This window comes from Hypanus sabinus, chromosome 1 (genome assembly GCF_030144855.1).
Source record: "Hypanus sabinus isolate sHypSab1 chromosome 1, sHypSab1.hap1, whole genome shotgun sequence".
Classification (NCBI taxonomy): Eukaryota; Metazoa; Chordata; class Chondrichthyes; order Myliobatiformes; family Dasyatidae; genus Hypanus; species Hypanus sabinus.
In genome coordinates, this window is record NC_082706.1 from 15031156 (window position 1) to 15058179 (window position 27024).

The 27024-nt window shown below is 42.5% G+C and overlaps 1 protein-coding gene across 1 annotated transcript; it reads left to right on the forward strand.

Moving 5' to 3' along the window:
• The first annotated feature begins 263 nt into the window (after window positions 1-263).
• Window positions 264-26614, forward strand: ddx56 (DEAD (Asp-Glu-Ala-Asp) box helicase 56). Its single transcript, XM_059965024.1, has 14 exons — window positions 264-347; window positions 998-1159; window positions 2925-3079; window positions 3166-3336; window positions 9003-9093; window positions 10805-11046; window positions 13099-13227; window positions 15457-15570; window positions 18346-18440; window positions 19921-19994; window positions 20629-20718; window positions 21247-21352; window positions 23762-23859; window positions 26286-26614. Exons 1-14 carry the CDS (start codon window positions 291-293, stop codon window positions 26370-26372), a joined length of 1671 nt encoding a protein of 556 aa, XP_059821007.1. The 5' UTR covers window positions 264-290; the 3' UTR covers window positions 26373-26614.
• The last annotated feature ends 410 nt before the right edge of the window (window positions 26615-27024 follow it).

A 27024-nucleotide genomic window follows, 5' to 3' on the forward strand; every position in this document is an offset into this window, starting at 1 on the left:
GACAATGGCAGGATTTGAACTCTGATCGCAGTGCTACGCTACTGTGGCATCCCATGCAGACAAGTACTCTACTGATAAATACTTTTATTTTTGGATGCCGAGGCTGTAATTTAAACGCTTTCTTGAGGAAAGAACCAAATCGAGAGGTCTTTAAACAATTACTTTAACCTGGAGTTGCTGAGGGCAGTCAGGTGTAGGCTGCAGTTACACTTTCCCACCACTGTGGGGCAGTGCGCAATGCCGAGTGAAGGTGAGAGGTGAAGGGGCACGTGACGTCATCCATCGTGAAGATGGCGGCGGAGAAGCTGGAGTTCCACGAGATGGGACTCGATGAGAGATTGATCGAGGTAACCGGATCAGGTCGGGGGGGCGGAGAGGAGGGAAGGCTTAAGGAGAAAGGAAGGGGGAAGAAGAGGAGGGAGGGAAGAGAAAGGAGAAGAAAGAGGGAGAAAAGGAGGAGAAAAAAGAAGTATACATTCGGATGACAGCGCAGGCCAAGGGAGAGGTTTGATTTTTGGGAGATTTATTGCTTTTTTTTTGTCCTATTTTGTTTTTCTCAGCCCTGCCTGTCACAGCGTAGGTGCTGGGGAGACACACAATTCGTCTGCAGGGGCAGAGGCCAGGGTGAATGCTAGACCTGGGGTCAGGCTGGTGGAGGGGGGCAGTAAGGAATCTTTGGAGGGGCGCAAAGGGAAGAGGTGGGGAGTGTGTTTGGAGAAAGAGGCTGAGGAGGTGGGAGCTTGTTGAGAGAATGGTAGCAAAAGGTAGAAATTGTTTGAAAGAGGAGGGATATATTAATGGTGGGACGTTTATGGGCACAATATCCAGAGATGGGGTTGTTGGAGAGGAGTGATAAGATCAAGGGAGATGATGCTGGTGGCAAAGGGAGCGATGTTGAGAAGAGGCAAGGAAACGCAGGGGAGAGTTGAAAGCATTGTACTTATGATCAAATGTTGTGCAACCTTCTGTTTTCCCCACCCTCAAAACAAAAACTTAGGCCATTGCCAAACTGAACTGGGTGCAGCCTACTCTTATTCAGGAAAAGGCCATTCCTCTGGCACTGGAGGGAAAAGATCTACTGGCTAGGGCACGCACTGGGTCTGGTAAAACTGCAGCCTATGCCATTCCCATCATCGAACATCTTCTCAACACTAAAAAGGTAACCCTCCCCACATCTGTCCCTTTTGCTTTTAAGTAGTCTTTGTCTTTCAAGTTGAAGGGTCCAAATTTGTCTGTGTTCAGATTTTGATTTACCAGTGGCATGTACAATGAAACATACTGAGAAGTGTGCTGTTTCCTTTAAAAACCAGCACACCTAAGGATGTGCTGGGATCAGCCTAGAAGTGTCACCATATATTCTGTTGGCAACTCAGCAAGGCCATCAGAGCAACACAAGCAACAACCTCAACGGAATGGTGAGGGTGCAATCCTGACTTAGCAGATGCTGCTCAACGGGGGAATGTCGCGGCACCATGACAACAGAACGTGAGAGAGCTGGGATGGGCGTGCCGGCCATAGCAGCTCTCTCTCGCTCATGGAAGGCAAGGCGAAAGAGACGGAGAGATGCCATAGAGCCACACGTTGGCCTAGGTCACTAGAGCAAAAGGAAGGGGAATCTCTTTTCCCACTCACCCTAATACAGCCCAATGCGATGAATTTAATGTGTGCTTCCTAGACTTGCTCCTTTGAAGCATTGGGTCAAATTCCAGACAAGTAGACAGGCAATAAGTTGTCTTTGGATAGAAAAGGGAGTGAAACAACACTGCGCTGTTTTATGATTTGCATTCTCCCATTCTGGAGGTTGCTGGGCATTAACGCAGCAATCGTGTGGGGAGCAGAGTAGCATGAATCCTCCTCAATGTCAAGTTTGGCTGGCGGCTCTGTAGCGTAGCAGCGCAGTGCTTTACATCAGCCAGCCGTAAGATCAGGGTTCAATTCCCGTCGCTGCCTGTAAGGAGTCTGCTTATTCTCCACGTGATCATGTTCATTACCTCTGGCTGCTCCAGTTTCCTCCATGTTCGAAAGGTGGACGGTTAGGCTAGTGAGTTGTGCGCATGCCATGTTGGCACTGGAAGTTTGTAACACTTGTGGGCTGCCCAACACAAATTTTGCTGATTTGATTTGTTACAAATGATGCATTTCACTGTATGTTTTAATGTACATGTCAGAAATAAACACTACTTAAGATTATTCTGAATTTTGTGCATGACCACAATGTATGAATTCCTCACTCTGTGTAATATGCTTGCTGGTCAGGCACTGCTGAATCCACTTGCTGCCATAGAGAAGCTGATTAATAACAGTGTGGATGGACAGGATATAAACACAAGGTCAGCAGATGCTGGAAATCCAAAGCAACACACACAGAATGCTGGAGGAACTCAGCAAGGCTGGCAGGATCTGTGGAAAAAATAAACAGTTGACATTTCAGGCTGATACCCTTCTTCAGGACTGAGAAGGAAGGGGGGGGGGAAAATGCTAGAATTAAAAAGTGGGGGGAGGGTCTAAAGGCTAGCTGGAAGGTGATAGGTAAAGCCAAGTGGGTGGGAAAGGTCAAGGGCTGGAGATGAAGGCATCTGAGAGGAGGGAAGAGTGGACCATTGGAGAAAGGAAAGGAGGAGGGGACCTGGGGGAAGTAATAGGCAGGCGAGAAGTGTTAAAAGGTCAGAGTGGGTAATAGATGGGGTGTAGTTGGCTTACTGGAAGGAGAACTCTATATTCATACCGTCAGGAATCAAAAAATAGATTATGAGGTATTGAATGTAGAAGATAAGATTTTACTCTTCTGTCCTGAAATAGGCCTCATTTTGGCATGTGGAGGTCATGGGTCAACATGTCAGACTGGAGCCCATTTGTACTTGACTGGAGTATCAGCAATGTTTGTGACAGAGCTGGAGTTTCTTAAACCCTGTGTCTCTCCTCAGTCCACTTGCGAGCAGGCAGTGCGAGCCCTTGTGTTGGTTCCCACGAAGGAGCTGGGTCATCAAGTGCAGCAAATGATCCGGCAACTGACAGCTTATTGCACGTGGGACGTTCGAGTGGCTGACGTCTCGGGGCAGGCGGATATATCAGCACAGAGGTAGAAGAAAAATGAGTGTTTGTGAGCTTTCCGTCCTGTTTGAACCATGTCGCGTGGCCCTTTTCAATACCGGTTCTCTCTTTCAGGCCCATATTAATGGAGAAGCCTGATATAGTCATTGGCACTCCCTCCCGTGTTCTGCTGCACGTGGAACAGCACACTCTGAGTCTTTGTACCTCCCTGGAAATGCTTGTGATCGATGAGGCAGATCTACTCTTCTCATTTGGGTTTGAAAATGACCTGAAGAACCTTCTGGGGTAAGAAACTAACTTTGAGATTTTTTTTCTTGATTGTATTTCTATTATGTTGGTATAATTTGTCTGAAAATAGATTTATCTTTCAGTTTGCCCTTACAGATCATCTTCTGCGAATTATTGTTACATCTATTGACCTATAATGAATGTGTGTTTCTGTGCCATTAAGTAGGATCATCATCTTCATTATGTGCCTTGTCGTATGATGTAGATTGTTGTTGTTTTGAATGGCAAGTGTTTTTCCCAGCACACATCCAATTGGTTTTTGTCAAATGAGGAAGTGTGGCCCAGAGGGGCAGACACAAGTCTGTCCTTTTGGGAGTCAGGGTTGGATCAGTCTTCATCGGGCATCTGGTCCACAGCTGATCCAACATGGGTGGCCCTGAGTTGCTATCGCCTGATGAAATCCTTGATGCACGCAAGCCTCCACACGACATCAATGTGTTGATCCAGGTTGTGGAAGTGTGATGTAGATGATCATCGTCCATCCATGACCATGATTGTTCTTGGCAAATTTTTCTACAGAAGTGTAATTGCCTTCTTCTGCAAAGTGCCTTTACAAAGATGCGTGACCCCACCCATACCCTTCAGAGATTGAAGCAACGCGCACAAAATGCTGGAAGAACTCAGCAGGCCAGGCAGCATCTGTGGAAAAGAGTAAACAGTTGATGTTTCACCCCGAGACCCTTCATCAGGACTCGCGCTTTACTCTTCAGTGATCGTCTGCCTGATGATCACGACTCTTCAAGTCCTGGTGATAGGCACCCACTGCTCATACGACCATCCATTATGTGCTCCCATGGCTTCACGTGACCTTGATCTTGGGGGAGGGGGGGCAAGCAGATGCTATACTTGGCCAAGGGTGACCAGAGGGAAGGAATGCCTTACACCTCCTTTGGTAGAGACACATCTCCACCTCACCACAAATCGGTAAGATCATGCTGCACATAAGTATATTGAAGGAATAAAGATGAAAAGGGAATACAGAATATATTGTAGTTGTAGCTATGGAGCAGCTGTAGGTAAAGAAATAAATTTCAAGTGAATAAGTAAACTACAAGGGGCCTTGGCGAGGTAGTTTGCAAGAGCAAGAGTTTATCTTATGAGAATAGAAGCTGTCCTGGATTAAGATTTACTTCCCACGTGTACATCGAAGCACAAAGTGAAGTGTATCATTTGCATTAACAACAAACACCCGAGGATGTGCTGGGGACAGCCTGCACGTGCCACCATACATTCTGCGTGTGAATCTGTAAGTCAAGGCCCAAAGTCAGCCACCCTGGAGGTCATGTCGGTCAACGCCCGAAGTTCACAATCTGGGGCCGAGACCCAGAGATCAGCGAAGTCTGGAGGGCAAAGGCGAAAGTCGAAGTCCAGAGTTCAGCAAGTCTGGGGGTTGAAAGCCAGAAAGTCGGTATGAATGGAGATGGAGACCCAAATGTTGAGTCTGTGAGTCTTGAGAGCCCAGGGCCAAAGACTGGAGACCAGGAGGCAGCCTGTCCTGGGGTTGGAGCACTGTCTGTGAGAGTGAGAGGGTGGGGGTAGACTTATTTTACTGTTACTGACTTATTTAATTCTGTTCGTATTGCTGTATGTGTTGCTCTGCTGAACATTGTGGGCAGGCGATGTGGAGTCTGGTAGGGGAAAGTTTCACCCACAGATGGTCTCCACCTGGAATATTCAGTAGCAAATTTACAACATTCAGCTGATTTAGAATGGGATTTATATAGGATTAGTGTAAGTGGGTTCTTGATCAGCCCAGACCAGTTGTGCTGTATGACTGGCTCTATACATGGACTATTTGGAAAGAACGTACCAAGGTAACACAAGATCTTCTGGTTAAAAGTCTGATACAGATAGAACGATTAGCATAATAATTTCGGAGCAGTCCACAAGTTATAAATGACAACTGTCTTATATATCGGGTCAAATCATCAAGTTCACTGACGACACAACAGTGGTTGGCCTCATCAACAACAATAATGAGACAGTGGACAGAGTGGTGGTAGAGCTACTTGTGGAATGGTGCGAGCACAACAAGTGTCTCAACATAGACAAGCCTACGGAGGTGATCCTAGACTTTAGGAGGGTGCAGGCTGACCACTCCTCACTGCACGTAACTCTCTACAAAGAGAGTTTAGGAGCACCAACTTCCTGGGAGTGCACATAATGGATGCCTCAACAACATCTTTTTAGTCAAGAAAGCACAAGCAGTGTCTCCACTGCCTGTGGAGATTGAGGCAAGGGATCACCCCCCCCCACTATTCCAGTCAATTTTTACAGGAGCACCGTTGAGAGTGCCCTGTCCAGTTGCATCATTGTCTGGTACAGGAGATGGAGGACTTCTGACCAAAAGACCCTACAAAGGATTGCAAGGAATCCTGAGGGGATCACTCCATATGCAGGGACCTAAGTATTGTCAAAGATCCCTTCCATCCTTACAGCAATCTCTTTGACCCGCTACAAACAGGCAGGAGGCACCATGGCATTAGAACAAGGACTGCTAGGATGGGAAACGGCTTCTTCCCCAAGGCTGTGAGACACCTGAACTCCCTGCCACCACCCACATCTCATCACTTATGAAATGGCAGCCGCATTATGCTGTTTACTTTTTAAAGTAAGAATCTGCTGGAGGCTGAAGAAGATGGACCGTCTTGGGTTTAGAGGACTGTGTATCTGCATGGGTGGGAGGGAGGAATGGGCTGGTCTTGACATTTCGGAGCTTGTGTTCTGCTTTGTTCTGGTGTGTGTGGTTTGGCCGAGCATTGTTGGCATGCTGTGTTGACGCCAGAGTGTGTGGTGACGTGCCGCACACCCTCAGGTGTGTTGGCGTTGTGACACAAAGGACGCATTTCACGGTCACTGTGATGTGCACATATAAGATTTTCCAATAAGATGGCAGTGTGCTCAAATGCAGCAGCTTCTACGGGGTCGGCCAAAGGTGTTACTGTCCTTTTTAAGCATGATTTTTTACGATTACAAGACCCTGCTGGACATTAAAAGTACAGCAGTCCCATCAGCGAGGTGCTCGTTGGCAGAGAAACTAAAGGAGTTGGACTTGGTCCGGATCGTGCTGCTGCCTGCATCAGAGAAACTTTAGAGGAGTCAATGCACGAAGGAGATGTGCAGTCTGACGGCAATGATCATCTTTCGCTTTCCTTGTGATCCCAAGACCCTGTTGGACGTTATTAGTGTGGAATTCAGCAAGTCTACCTCACTGGTTTATTGGCGATTGGCAGGGAGCTGCGTGGCCTCAGTTGTAGTGAGGACTAGGCCTCAAGCGGCGGTGTTGACAGTTTACAACCGCCCGGGGGGAGAGGATCGGAGTCACACCTCACTGGAGGTGGTGTGGCACAGCACCCAAGCTGGAGTCAGATGCTGCCCCCTAGTGTTTGCTCAGCAGAAAACAAGTTGATTTGTGTTTAACTGCCGACTTCTGCAACATCAATGGACTCGGGTCTCGGGCCATTTTTTTTGTGTGGCTGTATTTTATTGTTATCTTATATGTGCTTGCTATCATATGCGCTATATGAGGTTTTTCCTGTGTGTGACTGTTGGTACTGCGTTTTGTACTTTGGCCCTGGAGGAACATTGTTGCATTTGGCTGTATTCATAGGTTTTCATGTATAGTTGAATGATAATTACTCTATAAATAAACTTGAATCTTGAATATAATGCCTTTAATGTGCTTTTCAGGATGTCTCGAAGTACTTCACAATTGTTGTGCATTTTGTTTTGAGTGCAGTCGCCTGTGTTGGGAATAGAGCAATGGTGTTTGTAAACATCTCTCAAAATAGTAATGTGATAATGACCAAGTAAGCTTTCATTTTAATAATGACTATAGAATAAATGTTTGCGAGGATGTCTGGCTCCATCTACTGGTGCACTTCAGGACTGTGTCATCAAATTCTTTATGACCAACTGACTGACTGAACACTGCCCTAAGGCCATGTCCTCATCAGTTCCACCCTCCTGAGGTAGAAGTCCGAATTTTTGTGCTCCTTGTCAGCATAGTTTTCTGAAAGGAATACCTTTCCTGACAAATCTGTTGGAATTCATTGAGGAAATAATAGGCAAGATCGACAAAGGAGTGTCAGTGAATGTTGTTTATTTGGATTTTCAGAAGATCTTTGACAAGGTGCCGTGCACGAGGCTGTTAAGTAAGATAGTAGCTCAGGAAAGGTGGCAGCATGGATTGAAGATTGGCTGACTGGCAGAAGGACCTTTTCAGTTTGGCTGCTGGTGACTAGTGTGTTTCTGCAGGGGTTGGTGTCGGATCTGCTCCTTTCATGATAAAGGTTAATGATCTGGATGATGGAATGGATGGTTTTGTGCCCATGTTTGTGGATGATACAAAAATAGATGGAGAGGCAGGTAATGTTGAGGAAACAGAGGGCCTGCAGAAGGACGTGCAGAATAGGAGAATGGGCAAAGACATTGCAGGTTGAATACAGTGTAGGGAATGCACGGTGATGCACTTTTTTGGAAGGTATAAAGGTGCAGATAATTTTCTAAAAGGGGAGAAAATTCAGAAATTGGAGGTGCAAAGGACTTGGGTGTCCTCATGTAGGATTCCCTGAAGGTTAACTTGCAGTTGGAGTTGGTAGTAAGGAAGGCAAACACAATGTTAGCATTCATTTCAAGAGGGCTAGAATATAAAAGCAAAGATGCATTGCTGAGGCTTTATAAGGTCTCGGGGCATTCGAGTCCCATAATCTAAGAAAGGATGTGCTGGAATTGGAGTTGGTCCATAGCAGGTTTACTATGCTAAACCTGCATAAACCTGCAGGTTTATGTTCGAGAATGATCCTGGGAATGAGAGGATTAGTGCATGAGCTGTGTTTGGCTGGGTACTGGATTGAAAGAGCAAACTGAAAGATCTCATAGACTTGGTGTTCAAAATAACAAGTGATTTATTAATAAAAAACTGGTGTGCACACCAGAAGACCAGTCAAAGCTGATTTAGCTGAACATGAATTTGGTACAGCTTTTACATTCTCAGTTGATGAGCTTACCAATAAGACTGCATTTTGATAACAGAGTGATGACTATAGGAAGACTTAATTAAGTAACAAACTAGGTCCTGATTACAGAATAAAATTATTATCCTCGGGTTTAACAGTGTATCCAGATTTCTACCTCAACAATGGGTGCACGACCTATGGACTCAGTTCCATCTCATATTCTCAATATTCATTGCTAAATTACTTATTATTTCTTTCTATTTGTAGTTGCACAGTTTGTTGTCTTGCACACTAGTTGAACATCCAGTTGGTGCCGTCTTTCATCGATTCTATTAATGGTTATTATTCTGTTATGGATTTTTGGAGTATGCGCACAAGAAAATGTATCTCAGGGTTGTATATGGTGATGTAATAAATTTATTTTGAACACTAACAAAATTAATGATGTGCCAGAAACTCGCATATTGTCACTGCTGCATTCCATGGCTCTACTTCTAGGCTTGTCTTTGTTTCCCCGCTAACCATATTAGCACAATCCTCATCCCTATTTACTAGTTATCAGCCCTCTTTAGTCTTTCTCCTACAACATGGACCTTCGATACGTTTTCAGCAAGTCGTTAGTGTTAGAGAAGATGTGACATTTAACCCTCAGGCAGTGTGGACTGTGGAATTTATACCTGTCTGGTTTATTCTCACTTCTTGTAGACATCTTCCGAAGATTTATCAGGCGTTCTTGATGTCGGCCACATTTAATAAAGACGTTCAGGCACTGAAGGAGCTGGTGCTTCATAACCCGGTAAGAATTCTGTAAACTATTTGACCATCTTGTTGGCCTTGTTTCAGTGGTGGTAATATGGATGACCCAGAATTTCAGATACGTGATGTTCACTTCCACACTCAGATCTGGTGTATGCTGTCTGCTTTTTTGGATGAATGGTAGAGATCCCATTGGTCTCTTATGAAGGGGAAGGGCTGGGTGTTAGTTAGGACAGTTTCACTTGGCCTTAAGGCAGTTTGATGTTGAACCATTTAGCAGCCATCTCTACCTATTTTTGGAGTTTTAAATGTTAGAAAGTCTTTGTGAGGTGTCCTGAGAATTTAAACAATGCTTACAAATATACAAGCAGTCCCCAGGTTATGTACGAGTTCCGTTCCTGAGTCTGTCTTTAGGTTGGATTTGTACCAAAGTCAGAACAAGTACATCCGGTATTATTTAGCGTCAGTTAGTCAAACGTTTGTCTTAGTATGTAGTATATATTTTACCTTTCTGTGCATATAAAACACTTAAGAAACATATGTATTCCAATAATTAAACCACTGCGTTGCCTAGTAATAGTTGTAGCTTTCATTGGGGCAGCGCCTTTCACATGCTCCATTATTCCCACTTTATCCATTATCCTTTAAAATTGTTCCGATCGTTGACTGACTGTAGCCTAACACTTTTCCAATGAGCGATGGCGTTTCACCTTTTTCCAAACGCTTTATTATTTCCACTTTATTTTCAATCGTGATGGCTTCCCGTCAATGGAAAAGAAACGCTGCGGGTGGCGGCTTCCGAGCTTTGCCGGCTCCCGAGGTCCGCTGGGTCCTAAGGACCACCGCAAGGAGACAGGCTAAAGGGGACAAGTGGGGGCTGTGCTGGGTTTGGGTATTTGATCATCAATGATATTCCGCGTGGAAATTTAAACTGGAGGTGGCAATTTTTTTTTTTACGAGGTCGAGTTGCGAGCTCGACATCAACCAAGCACGGATGGTACGAGAGTCACTGGATTGACATCAACCCGGCACGGGAACGGTCTATCACTGGATTGAACTTGGGAAACTCCGTTCTCCTGCCCAGCGCTGATCTCACTGCGCCACCAGCCGACTGGAATGGGGGGGAGGGGTGGGCAGGGTCAGGGTGAATCTTACTAAGAAAAATTTAAGCCAAATACAAAGTTGAACACTCAACACAGTGTCAAAGGCAATGACTTAAAATGGCGGATGGCGTTCTCCCTCCTCAGTTTGTAAGTATGAGTTGTCCGTAAGTTGGACGCTCGTAACTCGGGGACTACCTGTAAATGATTCCTCTTGGACATAGATTGTGCAATAGGAATCAGTCATTTATTCATGAATAAGTAAACAAATTATATTCTCTCCATTGATGTTTTGGCTATCAGGCTTCTTAATTGATGTGAATAACTTCAGTGAACTGATTCTATAACCTACAAACTCTTTATAACTTATGTTCTCAGTATTATTTTATTTGCAGTTTATCTTTTGCACATTAGTTGGTTGTCAATCTTTGTGATGCATAGTTTTCCATAGATTACACTTCTTTTCCTGTAAATGCTTGCAAGAAAATTAATCTCAAAGTAGTATATAGTAGCATATTTTTACTTCGATAGTAAATTTATTTTGACTATTTTGACTCTGTCTACTCTTGGTTAAATTCATCACATTTGTAAAGTGACAAAGGTAGACTGTGGCTGTGATGTGTTGCTGTAATGTCATCTTATATCCTTTAGGTGGTTCTGAAGCTTCAGGAGTCTCAACTTCCAGACAGCTCCCAACTGACTCAGTACCGCATAAATTGTGAGGAGGAGGAGAAATTCCTGTTGATCTACACGTTACTCAAACTTTCCCTTATCCGAGGCAAGACTATTATCTTTGTGAACTCTATTGACAAATGTTACCGGCTGAAGTTATTCCTGGAGCAGTTCAGCATCTCCTCTTGTGTCCTAAACTCAGAGCTACCAATCCACTCCAGGTACAACTTCACGTATTCTTTTCACAACACATCTCTTTTTTTGTTCCCTTCTGACTTTGCTTTCCTGATTCCAACTAGAGCATCCAGATTACGTTTTGATGGGGGAAGGGGAGTGATGTCATTTGTGTACACAGAAGAGTAAAAATTAAATTAGCTTTGAAAGCCTTAGTTCATGCACTGTTCAGTCATATTAGTTTCTGAGTTGCATACAGTGTGTCATGGTTTGATGTGGGGAAGAGTATAACATGTAGAACTAGCAGCCATTCAGCCCCTTAAGGTTGTTCTGCCACTCTGTAGATCATAACTGATTATTTAACTCAACATGCTTCCTTGTCCTAACCTTGTATACCTTGATTGCCTCAGATCACAAGGACATCCCTTTAGAACAGAGGAGAAATTTCTTTAATGAGAGAGTGGTGAATCTGTGGAATCCATTGCCACCGATGGATGTGGATGCCAAGTCATCGTGTATATTTAAAGCAGAGGTTAACAGATCATTTATTGTCAAAGGTTACAGAGAGAAGGCAGGAGAATAAGGTTGAGAGTGATAATAAATCAGCCATAACGGAATGGCGGAGCAGACTTGATGAGTTGATTGGCCCAATTCTGCTCCTGCGTCTTATAGTCTTATGATTGCTCCAACATCTAGGAATCTGTCAGTTTCAGTCTCGAAAGTTGAATCTCTGACTCTACAATCTCCTATCACCAGAACATGGGGCATCTGACCCCACTATCTTCCCTCTATCAGAGGGCTTGGTGACTGGCCCTTCAGTCTCCCTTCCCAAAAAGGCATGAAAAGCAATAGAAACCTGCAGATGCTGGAAATCCAAAATAAAAATGCAAGTGCTGCTGATGACTGATCATGGACCAGAAATATTTCTGTTTTATTCTCCCCAGGTGCTGCATGACCTGCTGGGAATCTCCAGCACGTTTGATTTTTATCCAATAATCAGAGGATCCAAGACCCTTCCCAGTGTGCTGTGGTTAGAGCAGGGGCTGACGCTTGTAAAGAATCATGGCCATATGGTTTCTCGATCCTGCCAGGGTATTCTCACAGCCATTGCCACCATTTTTCCAACCTATCACCATGACATTGGATTTTTCTACTACCAGGAAATATATTGATCTGTTTTTAAAACTATTAATGAACCTCCATAGCCCTACAGAGAATTCCAAAGAGTCACCATTTTCTGAGGGAAGAAGTCTCTCGTTTCAGTCCAAAATGGATGACCTTTATTTCAGGACTTGGATCTTCTCTATTGGAATATTTTATCTTTTACTGACCTCAGTCTGAACCAAGATCAGTTCAAAGATTATAGAGGAGGTACAGGAGACTGAAGAGAGACACTGATCATCATCAGATTTCTGAATGGACAGAAAACCCTTGATCTCTCATCATCGTTATGTACCGTATCCTGTGATGTAGGCAATGATGGTCTATGACCATGATTGGCAAATTTTTCCACAGAAATGGCTTGCCATTGCCACATGCAGTGTCTTTACAAGATAGGTGACCCTAGCCATTATCAATATTCTTCAGAGATTGTCTACTTGGTGTCAGTGGTCGTATAACCAGGACTTGTGCACCAGCTACTCATATGACCATTCATCACCTGCTCCTATGCTTCACGTGACCCTGATCACTGGGGCTAAAGAGGTGCTCCACCTTGCCCAAGGGTAACCTGCAGGTTAGCAGAGGGAGAGTGCCTTACACCGCCTTATGTAGAGATGTATCTTCATTGCACAACCCTCCTATGAACACTACCTCACTATTTTTGCTCTCTTTTTGCCCTAATTTATTTTAAATATATTTCTTATAGTAATATATATTGTATTTTATGTACTGCTCTGTACTGCTGTTGCAAAACAACAAATTCAGTGACATATGTCAGGGATAATAAACCTGATTCTGATTGAGAGAGGCTGCTGTAAGTGCTTTGATTTACAAGACAACTGTTGAGAACAGGTGACAGGCTGTGGTGTGAGATGGGAGGGTGATGAAAGTAATAACTGCATTGCCGAGGTGCCTTAGCTTTCACTGTGTTCTATCAGGTGTCACATCATCAATCAGTTCAGTCGGGGTTTTTACGATTATATTATTGCAACGGACGAGCATGACCTGACTAATGCTTCCAGTACAGATGGGATGAAGAAAAAGAAAAGCCACGGCAAAGGAGCAAAGTAAGTATTATTTTCAGTGGAGTCAAAGTCATACAGTGTAGGCCTGGTTTGTTTATCGTGTCCATCAAGCACTCATTTACACTAATTCTAAACTAAATCAAGCTTGTGTAATAGTTAGAGATGTGATGCAACTCTGAGAAGGTTGAATCTGGTGGAAGTAGTGCGTGGATTGAGTGAGTGGAAATGTGGGACCTCGTACCACTAGGATCAGGAACAGTTATGACCCGTCACCCATCAGGCTCTTGAACTGAAGTGGATAACTTCACTCAACTTCACTTGCCCCTTCATTGAAATGTTCCCACAAGCAATAGATTCACTTTTGAGGACTCTTCATCTCATGTCCTTGATATTTATTTAATATTACTTCTTTCATTGTGTATTTGCACAGTTTGTTGTCTTCAGCACTTTGGTTAAATGCCCTAGTTGGGCGGTCTTTCATTGATCCTGTTATTATTCCATAGATTTATTGAGTATGCCCACAGGAAAATAAATCTCATAGTTGTATATGGTGACGTATATGCACTTTGATAATAACAATTACTCTGAACTTTACAATTTAGACACAAAAAAATGACATTTGATAAAGACAGTGAATGTCCTCAGATAATTGCATATACTGTGGGTATGATAGAAAGTACAGGAGAATTAAGGATACTTGTTCTCAGACTTCTGAGTAGGGCATGTTACTTCAGTAATTAAGTTATAGAGCATTCCAGATGCTTAAATTTATTCATTGACATTACTGATAATTGGGAGGTCCAGCTAATCATATATGAAATAATAACTAGGCCACAATGTGAGTACTGTGTACAGGCCTGCTTACCAAATTGGATGGCGCATGTGAGCTGCTGGGGCATTAGTATCTGAAAGTTGGTCCGCAGAATCCAATTCCAGTTACTTTGGGCAGTATTCCGAACACCCTTGTATCGTTCTGCTTAAAATAATGAATTATTATTCCGATGGATGTATGACTTTTCTTCAAGGCCAAGCCTGCTGATCTTCTGGGGTTCTCCTATGTTGTGTATTTTGAGTGTGTGTAATTCTAAGCACAGACCCTGATAATTATAACAACAAAGATCAATCAACTTTTTTTTTTAACCTCCATATGTTGTTAGAGAAACTTTTTTGCCCAAAGGGTCATGGTAACACGAAGGAGTGGGGAGGCAGAAAACCTTGATGCATTTAAAAAGTCCGGAATGAACATTTGATCTCTGCTAATCTGAAGGGCTAAAAGTTGGAATAGTTAATTACCTTTTTTTTCCATTCAGAGTGGGTACAACAGGAATAGTAATTGCCTTGCGTCCCTTTTGTTTTATCAGCATTGTCATTGGAATTGTTTTTATAAACCGTAGATTTCTTTATTTTCTTGTTGGCCCAAATCAATATGTTGGTCACTAGATTTTTTTCTCCTTCGAGCCTCAAAGTTATTGTGCACCTGGGGTTGCATGTGATTGAACACATAATCCTTCAGATAAGTGCAGCAAGTGCATGGGCTTTTGATTAATGATGTTTTCTGTATATTATCTGTTTCTACACTGAGTGACCACTTTATTAGGTAGACCTGTATGTTAATGTAAATATCTAATCAACCAATCATTTGGCAGCAACTCAATGCATAAAAGCATGCAGGCATGGTCAAGAGGTTCATTTGTTGTTCTGACCAAACATCCGAATGAGAAGAACTGTGACTTTGACCATGGAATAATTTTTGGTGCCAGATGGGATAGATTGAGTATCTCAGAAACTGCTGATCTCCTGGGATTTTCACACACAGCAGTCTCTAGAGTTTATAGGGAATGGTTAGTAAAACAAAAAATACCCAGTGAGCGGCAGTTCTGTTGGTGAAAATGCCTTGTTAATGAGAGAGGTCTGAGGAGACAGTAACTCAAATAACCACGTGCCACAACAGTGGTGTGCAGAAGAGCCTATCTGAACGCAGAACATGTTGAACCTTGAAGTGGATGAACTACAGCAGTAGAAGAACACACCGGGTTCCATTTCTGTACCTGAGAAAGTGGCCAGTGTGTGTCTCTAACCGACAACAATGCCAAGATGTTCTATATAGAACTTAAAAACAGTAGGATATTGGGATTGGATTGTATGATCCACAACCATCAAGTATCAAGGCACACTTGGTCTGACTTGAGGTGGTGATTGATTTAATATATTTTTTTGGTTAAAACATTTTTTCGTGTTCATAATTAACAGATATTTTTCTTACTATTTCAGAGGGAAGGATAATGAATATGGGGTCTCCCGAGGGATAGACTTTCAGAATCTGTCAAATGTAATCAATTTTGATGTCCCACTCACAGTAGAGTCGTATATCCATCGTGTTGGAAGGTAAATCATAATGTACATTGCATCTAGACTATAAGACATAGGATACAATTAGGGCATTTGGTCCATCTAGTCTGCTCCACCATTTAATCATGTCTGATCCTTTTTCCCCTTCCACAGCCCCACTTTCCAGCCTTCTCCCCGTAACTTTTGCTGCCGTGTCCAATCACGAGCCTGTCAAGCTGTACCTTAAAAACACCTAACGACCTGGCCTCTACAGCTGCCTGTGGTAATAAATTCCACAAATTCACTACCCTCTGGCTAAAGAAATTTCTCTACATCTCTGTTTTAAATGATGCTGCTCTATCCTGAGGCTGTGCCCTCTTGTCCTAGACTCCCTCACCATGGGGAAACATCCTTTCCACATCAACTGTCTAGGCCTTTCAGCATTTGAAAGCTTAAAATGAGATATCCCCTCATCCTTCTAAATTCCAATGTGTACAGACTCAGTGCTATCAAATGTTCCTCGTATGATAACCCTTTCATTCCTGGAATCATCCTTGTGAACCTCTGGGAATGAAAGGGTTATCATACGAGGAACGTTTGATAGCTCTGGGTCTGTAGGCACTGGAATTTAGAATGATGAAGGGAGATCTCATTGAAACCTTTTGAATGTTGAAAGGCCTAAATCCTTCTCATTTTCTTCCCAACTGTGGCCTGTAGTTATCTAAAATTACATAGGGAACTTAAATCAACTAGGTTAGTGGGCCAGGGAATAGCAGATGGAGTTTAATTCAGGTAAATGCAAAGTGTTGATATTTGGTAAGGCATATCAGGGGAGGGGTCCTGGGAAATGTTGTAGCACAGACTGACAAGTATATAGTTTCCTGATGGTGGACAGGTTAATGAGGAAGACATTTGGTATACTAGCCTTCATCAGTCAACACATTGAGTATAAGAGTGGCAATGTCATTTTGTTAAGTTAACACACACAAAATGCTGGTGGAACTCAGCAGGCCAGGCAGCATCTATAAGGAGAAACACTGTCGACGTTTTGGGCCTGGCCTGCTGTGTTCCACCAGCATTTTGTGCGTGTTGCTTGAATTTCCAGCATCTGCAGATTTCCTCGTGTTCATTTTGTTAAGGCCACATTTGGAGAACTGTGTACATTGGTGAGACCTGTCATAAATTGGGTGACTGCTTCATCAAGCACCTCCGCTCCATCTGCCAAAAATGGAACTTCCTGGTGGCCAAACATTTTAATTCTGATTCCTCTTATGATATGTCAGTCCATGGCTACCTCTTGTGCCATGATGAGGCCACCATCAGGGTGGAGGGGGCATGAAGATCGAATTATCCTTCCATTAAAAAAAATCCTCTCCCCTCCCTTCCCCTCTCCTCCTCTTCTATTCCCCACTCTGTCCACTTACCTCTTCTCACCTGCCTATCACCTCCCTCGGGTCCCTTCCTGCTTTTCTTTATCCAATGGTCCTCTCCTCTCCTATCAGATCCCTTGCTGTCCAGCTCTTTACCTTTCATACTCACCTGGCTTCACCTATCACCTTCTAGCCATCCTCCTTCCCTTCCCTCCATCTTTTTATTCTGGCATCTTCCCTCTCCCTTTCTGGTCCTGATGAAGAGTCTCGGCCCGAAACTTCGACTTTATTGATTTCCATAGATGTTGCCTTACCTGCTGAGTTCCTCCAGCACTTTGTGTGTGTTGTATGTACTTCTTGTTTGACTGGCTGTCACTGAGCTGGAAAACGTGCAGAAAGTATGAGATTGTTACTGCAACTAGACGATTTGGTTTATAAGGAGAAACTGGATAGGCTGGGACATTTTTTCTTGGAGCATTGAGGCTGAGGGTGGCCTTTTTTGGGGTGGGAACAAAGTCACCGGAGAGCTAGTGAATATATAAGTGTTTTTATAGCAAAAATAAGCAGCACACATCCTAGTTCAATACACTTGGAAGAAGAGACCTGCTCAGCCCAACATTACATGACATTTTTTAAATGCTAAAGATCAAAGGTAACGGCAGGATAATTCTGTAGTTATAATGTATCTACAATGCTTCCTTTGAATTACATATAGTTTTTGAACACCTCCTTTGCACCCACACCCCAGACACCCAAAATGAATGTTAATCCCCACTGGCTCTGGGCTGCATTTATGCAAACATGGGCATCAGGTCCAAGTGGAGTGTTCCTTTATTTGTGAGTGACCCCAACCTGCAGTTCCAGGAAACCCATTATTCTGAGCTGCATTTTAAATTCAACTTGCAATCCACGTTCAAATCTGAAGAGTGGCTGCTGTTGAGTTTCATATTTGTTATATACCTTAATTCCAGAATATGTCCTAACAAGCGTAGAGTTTAGAAAAGCGTGAGGGGCAACAGATATGGTGAATAGTCTTTTCTCTATGGATGGGGAGTCCAAATCTAGAGGGCATGGGTTCAAAGTGAGAGGGGAAAGATTTAAAGGGAATCTGGGGCAACTTGTTCACACAGGCTAATGTGTAAAAGGAACGAGTAGGGTATAATTACGGCATTTAAAAGATATTTGGACAGGAATATGCGTGGGAAAGGATTAGAGATATTTTGGCCAAAAGCAGGCAAATGGGACTAGCTTGGTTGGCCAATTTGTTTCATATGGAGATATGGACCAAAGGGCCTGTTTTCCACACAGTATACCTCAATGACCTGTGACTGTCTGCTAGCCTTTGAGTAAAACAATTTGTCAGTCACTGAAATGAACTGCCCAATGCTTCTGAACATTAAAGAAGTTTTTTTTAATGCGTGCTGAGGTTGATGATGGATTTGAATTCCACTTATTCCCACAGAACAGCTCGCGTGGATAACCAGGGTACAGCACTGACCTTTGTGTCGCACAAGGAATTGCCGCTGTTACAACAAGTGGAAGAAGCACTAACTGGAGGTTAGACCTGGCTGTTGGGTCGAGAGTCATAGAACACTGCGGTACAGAAAGTTCAGCCTTATCTAGGCTGAACTATTATTCTGCCTAGTACCATCAACCACACCTGGATCACAGCTTTCCATACCCCTTCCCATCCTTGTACTTGTACACTTAAATGTTGCAATGGAACCCTCATCCCTCACTTGTTCTGGCAGCTGGTTCCACATGCCCCACTTTCTGAGTGAAGAAGTTCCCCTTAAGTATTTCACCTTGCATGCTTAACCTCTGATCTCTGTCTAGTTCTAGTCTCACGTGACCTTAGCTGAAAACACCTGCTTGTATTTACCTTACCTGTACCCCTCATTATTTTGTACACCCCTGTGCTTCAGGGAAAAATGTCCTAACCTGTTCAGTCTTTCCCGTAGTTGGGGCAAATCAGAGGTTTAATTCTCTGACATTAGGGTGGAAGGTTTGATTAGAAACCTGTCTCCCTTGAAAGATGCACTGACAGCAATCAAACAACTCCTAGCATCTTAGCTTGAAACCCCGTTTACATTTCCATTGTGAGTCAATTCATGCATTAAAGTAAATAACTATAATTCATACCCTTGCAGCACACACAAAACACTGGAGGAACTCAGCAGGCCAGGCATTGTTAGGAAAAGAGTCCAGTTGATGTTTTGGCATCCTGCCGAAGGGTTTCTATCTGAAATGTTGTCTGTACTCTTTTCCTTGATGCTTCGTGGCTTGCTGAGTTCCTCCAGCACTTTGTGTGAGTTGCTCGAATTTCCAGCATCTACAAATTTTCTCTTGTTTAGAATTTGTACCCAATTTCTTAACTGAAAGTGCTTTCCCCTTTTCTCCAATTTATGCTAAATGGTAGCTGAGCACACATTCCAGTTGGTTGTTCCCAACACTAAAACGTGGTTTTGAAAGTAAATATGAAGTAAGAAATAAAGCTGTAGGATGTAGGAGTAGAACTAGGCCACTCAGCCCATCGAGTCTGCTCTGCCATTCCATTGTGACTGATTTAAACCATTCACCTCCCTGTAACTTCTGGCGCCCTTACTAATCAAGAATGTATCAACTTGAAATTCACCCAATGGCTTGGCCTCCACAGACATCTGGCATTGAATTCCACATTTTCACCACCCTTTGATTAAAGGAATTCCTCCTCATCTCTGATCTAAGGGAGGTCCTACTATTAAACTGAATAAACTTTGTTTCCCAAGTACTTATCTGTGCTGTACAATGGATATACCTGGAAGTTAATTGATGGCTTGATTTTCTTGCTATTTTATCAGTGGCTTAAATCTGTACTTAGATGGCAACAAAAACCCAAGACATCCTGATGTAGAAAATTGCAACTCAAGTATTTTAACAGTGGTCTCTGTTACTGCCCATTACCCTAAACATCTATGGTCCTCTTGAGGAAGAAGATCTCAGAAGCAGAATGCAACGTTCAGTAATAGATTTAATACTGATGCTTTTATATCAACAGAGAACATGGACTGTGCTTTGAAACCCTACCGGTTTCGCATCGAGGAGATTGAGGGTTTCCGCTACCGGTGTAAGGTATGATGATCAGAGTGTAACCTGCCTGTTTCTGTTGCACCTGTTTTTCTTGGGTGGTCTTTGTGTAATATTTTCATGTTCAATGCAAATATATTTTAAAATTATGAAGACAAAGCTGTCCTAAAGTACCGCGTTCACTAAAGTACTGAGGCTCTGAGAAATGGATGTGTTCCTGATGATCAATGATCAGAAAGCATCTTCAGAGATCTTTGTAGTGTTGGTGGAACACCATTTCCATTCAATTTGTTCAATTCCATTGACAGGTGTCCTGAAGTTTGGCTGAAAGTTGTGGCCAACACTTTTCTCTGTAAATCATAAGGCTTAAGTCCCACTCCAGAATCCTAAGCACAAAAACTGTCATCAATACTTCATGACCGTACTCCTGCCTCTTTATAACATTTGACTCCTTTAATAATTAAGTATACCCAATGACTTTGTGTCCGCAGCCAAACGCGGGAACAAGTTCCACAGATATTCAGACGATGCTAATTGTTGAGGGTAAACTGTACTTACTGGCTGCACTACAAGGTCACATCTCACAGGTTTACGTACCTGAAAATGCTTTGTCTGCCCTGAAATGGCAAAAGACCAAAGGTGCAAGTTTTCACATTTAAATATTTCTATCTTTTTTCAGGATGCCATGCGTTCAGTTACAAAACAGTCAATTAAGGAAGCTCGGCTCAAAGAAATCAAACAGGAGCTACTCAACTCTGAGAAATTGAAGGTGAGGCAGAGGAGATTCTCCATTCTCTTTTTGAGTGTTAGTGTACCAATAGTTATGGGACCCCCCCACCCCCATACTCTATAGGAGTGTTAGTGAACCAGTTGTTATGGGACTCCAATCCTCTGTTAGTGTTAGTGAACCAGTAATTATGAGATCCCATCCTCTGTTAGTGAACCAGTAATTATGGGACCCCATCCTCTGTTAGTGTTAGTGAACCAGTAATTATGGGACCCCATCCTCTGTTAGTGTTAGTGAACCAGTAATTATGGGACCCCATCCTCTGTTAGTGTTAGTGAACCAGTAATTATGGGATCCCCATGTTCTGTTAGAATGATAGTGAAATAGTAGCTATCAGACTCAATCTATAGTGAACCAGTAGTTAAGGACCCCCATCCTCTTGCATTAGTGAAGTGGCATCAGATTTTATGAGATGACCATGGGCAATATAGAGTACAGAGGAAAGTACAATATTTTAAGTTAAACTATGACTTAGTCATACCTTTTCAGTGACCCTATATTCTTTTATAGACCTACTTTGAAGATAATCCTAGAGACTTCCAGCTGTTGCGACATGATAGACCTCTCCACCCAGCAATTGTAAAGCCACATTTGAAGAACGTACCAGATTACCTGAGTGAGTCTCCTAACACAGCTCTTTAAAGGAACCCAATTGCTTTGAAAGAAAGATCAACTTAAAGCTATCAGGAAAACAGGCTGAATATTTTATTTGAAGGATATAATGTTGAGTCTGTAATTGTAATTGAAAATTTTTAGAAAATCTACATGTTGGAATTCAGAGGAAAGAACTGAAAATACTCAGCAGATTTGTTAGTATGTGTGGAAGGAGACGCAAAATTAACATTTCAGCTCTTTTTATTTTGAACATGTATTCCGTTGTCACTTTATTAGGTACACCTGTACACCTTGTATATCTAATCAGCCAATCATGTGGCAATAACTCAGTGCATAAAAGCAAACAGACATGGTCGAGAGGTTCATTTGTTGTTCAGACTAAATGTCAGAATTGGGAAGAAATGTGATCTAAGTGACTTTGACCATGGAATGATTGTTGGTGCCAGATTGGTGTGGTTTGAGTATCTCAGAAACTACTGATCTCCTGAGATTTTCACGCACAAGTCTCTAGAGTTAACAGAATGGTGCAAAGATCAATAAACATCCAGTGAGTGGCAGTTGTATGGATGAAAATGCCTTGTTAATGGGAGAAGTCAGAGGAGAATGGCCGGAATGGTTTAAGCTGACAGGAAGGTGACAGTACCTCAAATAACCACTCATTACAACACTTATGTGCAGAAGAGCATCTCTGAATACACAACATGTCGAATTTTGAAGTGGATGGGCTACAGCATCAGAAGACCATGAACATGCACTGAATGGCTACTTTGTTAGGTACAGGAGGTACCTAATAAAGAGGTCACTGAATGTATACTGCCTTTGTTTCCCTGAGTATTTTAGCTATGCTGCACACTATATGCACCACACCTAATTCCATTTATTTAGGGAATTAGCGTCCTGATGAACTAGTGGTCCAAAATGTTGACAGTTTATTCCTGTCCTTAGATGCAGCCTGATCTGCTGAATTCCACCAGCATTTTGTGTGTGTTAATTTAGAGAATTCATGTGGTATTCTGTAATTACATGCAGTCACTGTGTCGGTACAACAAAGGAGGCATGCCTACTCTGAAATAAGTGGTTCAAGGCAAGTAATGGGAATAAAAATGGAGAATTAACTATTTGATTTGGAAGGCATTGCACAAGAGGGTGAAATAATTTGTGAAAAAGTTAGAGGGAGATTATCAAAGAAAATGGTGAGGAAAGAAAAATGGGATTACTGCCTAAAGGTATAGCAGAGGTAGTGACCCTCTATATATTTTACAATACTAGCAGTACTATGAGCCTGCTGCTAGCGGGTCAGATTAGGCTGGATAACACTGATTTGACCAGCATGAACATGATTGTCCAAATTACAGCTATGAAAGAGTCATGGAGATTTAGGACACAGGAGATCGTTCAACCCATTGTGCTCAGGGCAGCTGACAATGTAGCTAATTAGGTTACACCTTGTTTTCCAGTTGAATTTCTTCAAATGATTATGGAAGTAGGGTACATTTAAAGCAGAAATTGACAGATGATAAGGGGATGAATTTCTATCTTGGGTGGAGGGGAATGTGGAGTTAAGTCAGCCATGCTACTAAACAGTAGAGGAGATTTTTTAAATTGAGGCACAGCACCGACTAGGCCCTTCTGGTTTTTAAGCCATGCTGCCCAGCAGTCCCCTAATTTTAATCCTATCTTAATTTACAATGATCAATTAACTTACCAACTGGCAACATCTTTGGACATTGTGAGGAAACCAGAGCACCAGGAGGAATCATACGGGTGCAGGGAGAACATAAAGAACGCCTTACAGGTAGATTTGAGGGACTGGGGTGTCTACTCCTAACTTGTGTGTTTCACGATTCAAGGAATAAGGTTGGCTTGGACACAAAATTCCTCTGTAGTTAGACCATAAGACACAGGAGCAGAGTTAGGCCATTCGTAACCATGTGACAATTACAGAACGGAAACAGGCCATCTCGGCCCTTCTAGTCCGTGCTGAACCCTTACTCTCACCTAGTCCCACCTACCTGTACTCAGCCCATAACCCTCCATTCCTTTCCTGTCCATCATCTCATAGAGTCATTGATGGCTGATTTATTATCCCTCCTAACCACATTCTTCTGGCATAATATCCTAACAGATTGATAACATTAATCTTTTATGTCCACCTGAGAGGACAGTTGATGTGTTATGCCTTATCTGAAAGGCAGCAACGATGTAGAACTCCCTCATTAATGCTTTGAAGTGGCTTTGATTGCATTTTTCAATCGCCGGAAAATTAAGGCTGGATTTTCTGTCTTGTGAAGAATGTAATGGCTGTCATAATATCTATCATTATTTGGTTACTCTTTCTAGCTGCTGGTACCTTGTTATAATGTTGAAATTGATTGTCTTTTCATTGATGATTGTATTTTCATACCGCTAGTTCCAAAAACACTCCGAGGAATCGCTAATCCTTTCATCAGTAAGAGGAAGAGATGGAGAAGCAAATTCTCAAAAAATAACCAGCAGAAAGAAATAAAGGTGAGAAGATCCAGTCAACTGTTTGAGACATGTATGGTGATATATTACTCAGAAACTTGTTCTGTTGTTTACCCTCAAATCAGCCCCCCCCCCCCCCAAATGAATAGTTAACAAATCTTATCGATAAGGATTGTACTTGCTCGGTAAAGACCTCTCCTATTACTTGCCACTGCAGCAACAGCCTTTGATAATCCCCTCATTCTTTTTTCTAACTATAATCCATTTGATGTAGAAGTGTGCTGGGTATGAATGTAGTTCAGCTGGGAATGGGTATAGTTAACTTGGTTTGAACTTATGCCGGAGTATTGTCCACGGATCGTATTTCTGTCTGGAGAATGTTACAAATGCATGGCTTCTCTGAGGAACATCACCTTGCGATGGGGGAGGATTGTGAGTTCCTGAGGGCAATGCCTTCTGGAACTTAGCTCCTGATAGGGTCACCCATGGTGGTATGGTCAAGGGGGAAGTATGGCCCTTTGAACCTTATTTGACATTCATAAATATTATTAGAGAACATCTACATTAACTCTTTTGCTGCTGTGCCGCAGAGAATAAGGAGCAGATGCAAAATGCAGGACTGAAAAACCAAAATACTCAACCATTAACCACAACCACCAATTACTCTTGCCTATGCTGCATCAGAATATATGGATCCCATATCAGCCTCCACAGCCACCTGAGGACCCACCAATAGACAATCCTTAGGAGAACAGCATACTCAACTCGAGTGATTATACTTGCTTCCTTAAGCCCATCACTCCTACTGGGACATAGGCTGCTGACGGCATCAATGGAGAGGAATAGAGAGCCAGAGTCCTCACTCCTGGACTGATAGAAAGTTGCTTGGCCCTGTGGTTTCTACTTTTACCACACGACTTCATAAGTCTTCCAGCTGAAGATCCTTCCTCCCCCAGGATTGAGGTCTGTTGGTGTTTCTGTCGCTCTGGGTTTTTATGGGATGGGTTGCTAGCCTCATGTCCAACCCTCCTCCTTATATATATCACAGTCCTGATGAAGGGTCTCAGCCCAAAATGTCGACTATCTATTCCTCTTCGTAGATGCTGCCTGACCTGCTGAATTCCTTCAACATTAATTGACAATATTCACACCCAACACTGATGTGCATCTGTCTGCAGTAGGTAGCAGTTTCAAAATATACTACAGCAACTCTGCAGGGCTACCTGAAACAGCATCTTCTAAATCTCCAGGTACTTGGGACAAGGCAGCAGATGTATGGGGACATGGCCACTTGTTTCACTCCAAAACAACTCCCATTGCTCAGAGTTGGAAACTTATCATTTGTTTCAAGAGCTGAATCCATTAACTCTCCTTCAATGACTTTCCGGGAATACCTTAAACAGAAAGCATGCGACTGTTCAAAAAAGTGGTTCACTACTGGTGGACGCAGCCCAGTCCATCACAAGCAATATCCTTCCCACCACTGGGCACATCTACAGGGAGCGCTGCCACAAAAAAGCAGCATTTATCATCAAATACCTCCATCATCTAGATCATGCTGCCGTCCGGTAGGAGGTACAGGAGCCTTCGGTCCTACACCACCAGGTTCGAGAATAATTATTGCCGTACAACCATCAGGCTCCTGAACCTGTGTTGATAACTTCATTCACCTCAACACTTAACTGATTCCACAGCCCATGGGCTCATTTTCATGGACTCTCCCACTCATATTCTCAGTATTATTTGTTTACTTTAGTTTTTTATTTTTGCAGTTTGTCTTTTGTACAGTAATTGTCGGTCTTTATGTGTAGTTATTCATTGATCTTACTGTTTTTCTCTGTTTTTACTGTGAATGCCTGTGAGAAAATGAATCTCATGATAAAATATGGTAACAAATACGTACTTTGATAACAAATTTACTTTGAAATTTGAATTCTTAAGGAAAATGGAGTGGGTAATAATTTTTGGCATCGCCATCCACATCATTTAGAAGCAATTGCTGATGAACAGTGCAGGCTACAGTTAAGTGTGATGTTAAGAGTTTAAGCTCCACTTTGGTTCACAAACCTAATTACTTCACCCAACTATACTTGCCTCATCATTTAAATGTTCCCACAATCTATGGTCTCCCTTTCATGGACTCTTCGTCACATGTTCTTGGTATTTATTGCCTATTTATTATTATTATTCCTTTCTTTTTCTATTTGCACAGTTTCTTGTGTTAGGCACGCTGGTTGCTGTGATTTTTCATTGATACTATTATAGTTAATAGTTAATTATGGATTTATTGAGTATACCTGTGCCCTCTATAGTAGCTTCAAAGTTCAAAGTAACGGAATCTCAGGATTGTATATGGTGGCATATATGTACTTTGGTAATGAATTTACTTTGAAATGTGAAACTACTATAGAGTGCACGGAGAGAAGATGTATTGGTGGATTTATTAAACTGAATGTTTTTCTTCACAGGCTTACAAAAAACAGAATCCACTAAGGAACTTTACATTGACAAGGAGGAAAAAGAGGAAAACTAAAGAGGAGCCTGCAGAACCTTGAAAGAGAGGATTTGACTGTATGCAAATCAGACAGTTTTATGTTTGTGCCTTACCATCAGTACCAGGTCCTTGCCTGCCTCTTGGAGTCTGAAAGTATTGAGCTGCATTTCTGTGCTTGACGTCAGGACAATGGCACTATCTGAAACATTTCTCCATTTATACAGGAAAGGATACTTCAAAGATGTATTGAATTCTTATGTTGTTTAGCCTTAATTTACACCTTTAAGAAATACTTTCTATTGATGCAGCAGTGTTGTGCATTATTCATTTAATTCCCTATATGCAGCATGTCCAAACTCGATCTTGCTGGTTTAGTTATTAAGCTGCAAACCAAAGGCTTGGAAACCTGGAAGCCTACAGGAGATGAGAAAGTCCAATCTCATTCAGGCCACAAGCTACTCATTAAACTAAAGCCTCCCCATCACACTGGTCTCCACTATTTGTTACCATCATAGAATCAATTTCTCTCTCTTATTTCTCATGCATACTCTCTGATGTGCATATGCAGTCTCGCACTCATGTGCACACACTTACATTTTTATATCAAAATAACTTCAAAAGGTTCCAATATTCTATCTGAAACATACACATAGAACTTTTAATATAAGTAGCTCATCGTGCTAAAGTCACAATGTCCATGCAACCTCAGTTCT

Coding starts and splice junctions, on each gene's coding strand:
- ddx56 (XM_059965024.1), top strand. CDS start 291: ATGGCGGCGGAGAAGCTGGAGTTCCACGAGATGGGACTCGATGAGAGA. Junction 1,160..2,924: donor ATCTTCTCAACACTAAAAAG/GTAACCCTCCCC, acceptor GTCTCTCCTCAG/TCCACTTGCGAGCAGGCAGT. Junction 20,719..21,246: donor TCAACTCTGAGAAATTGAAG/GTGAGGCAGAGG, acceptor ATTCTTTTATAG/ACCTACTTTGAAGATAATCC.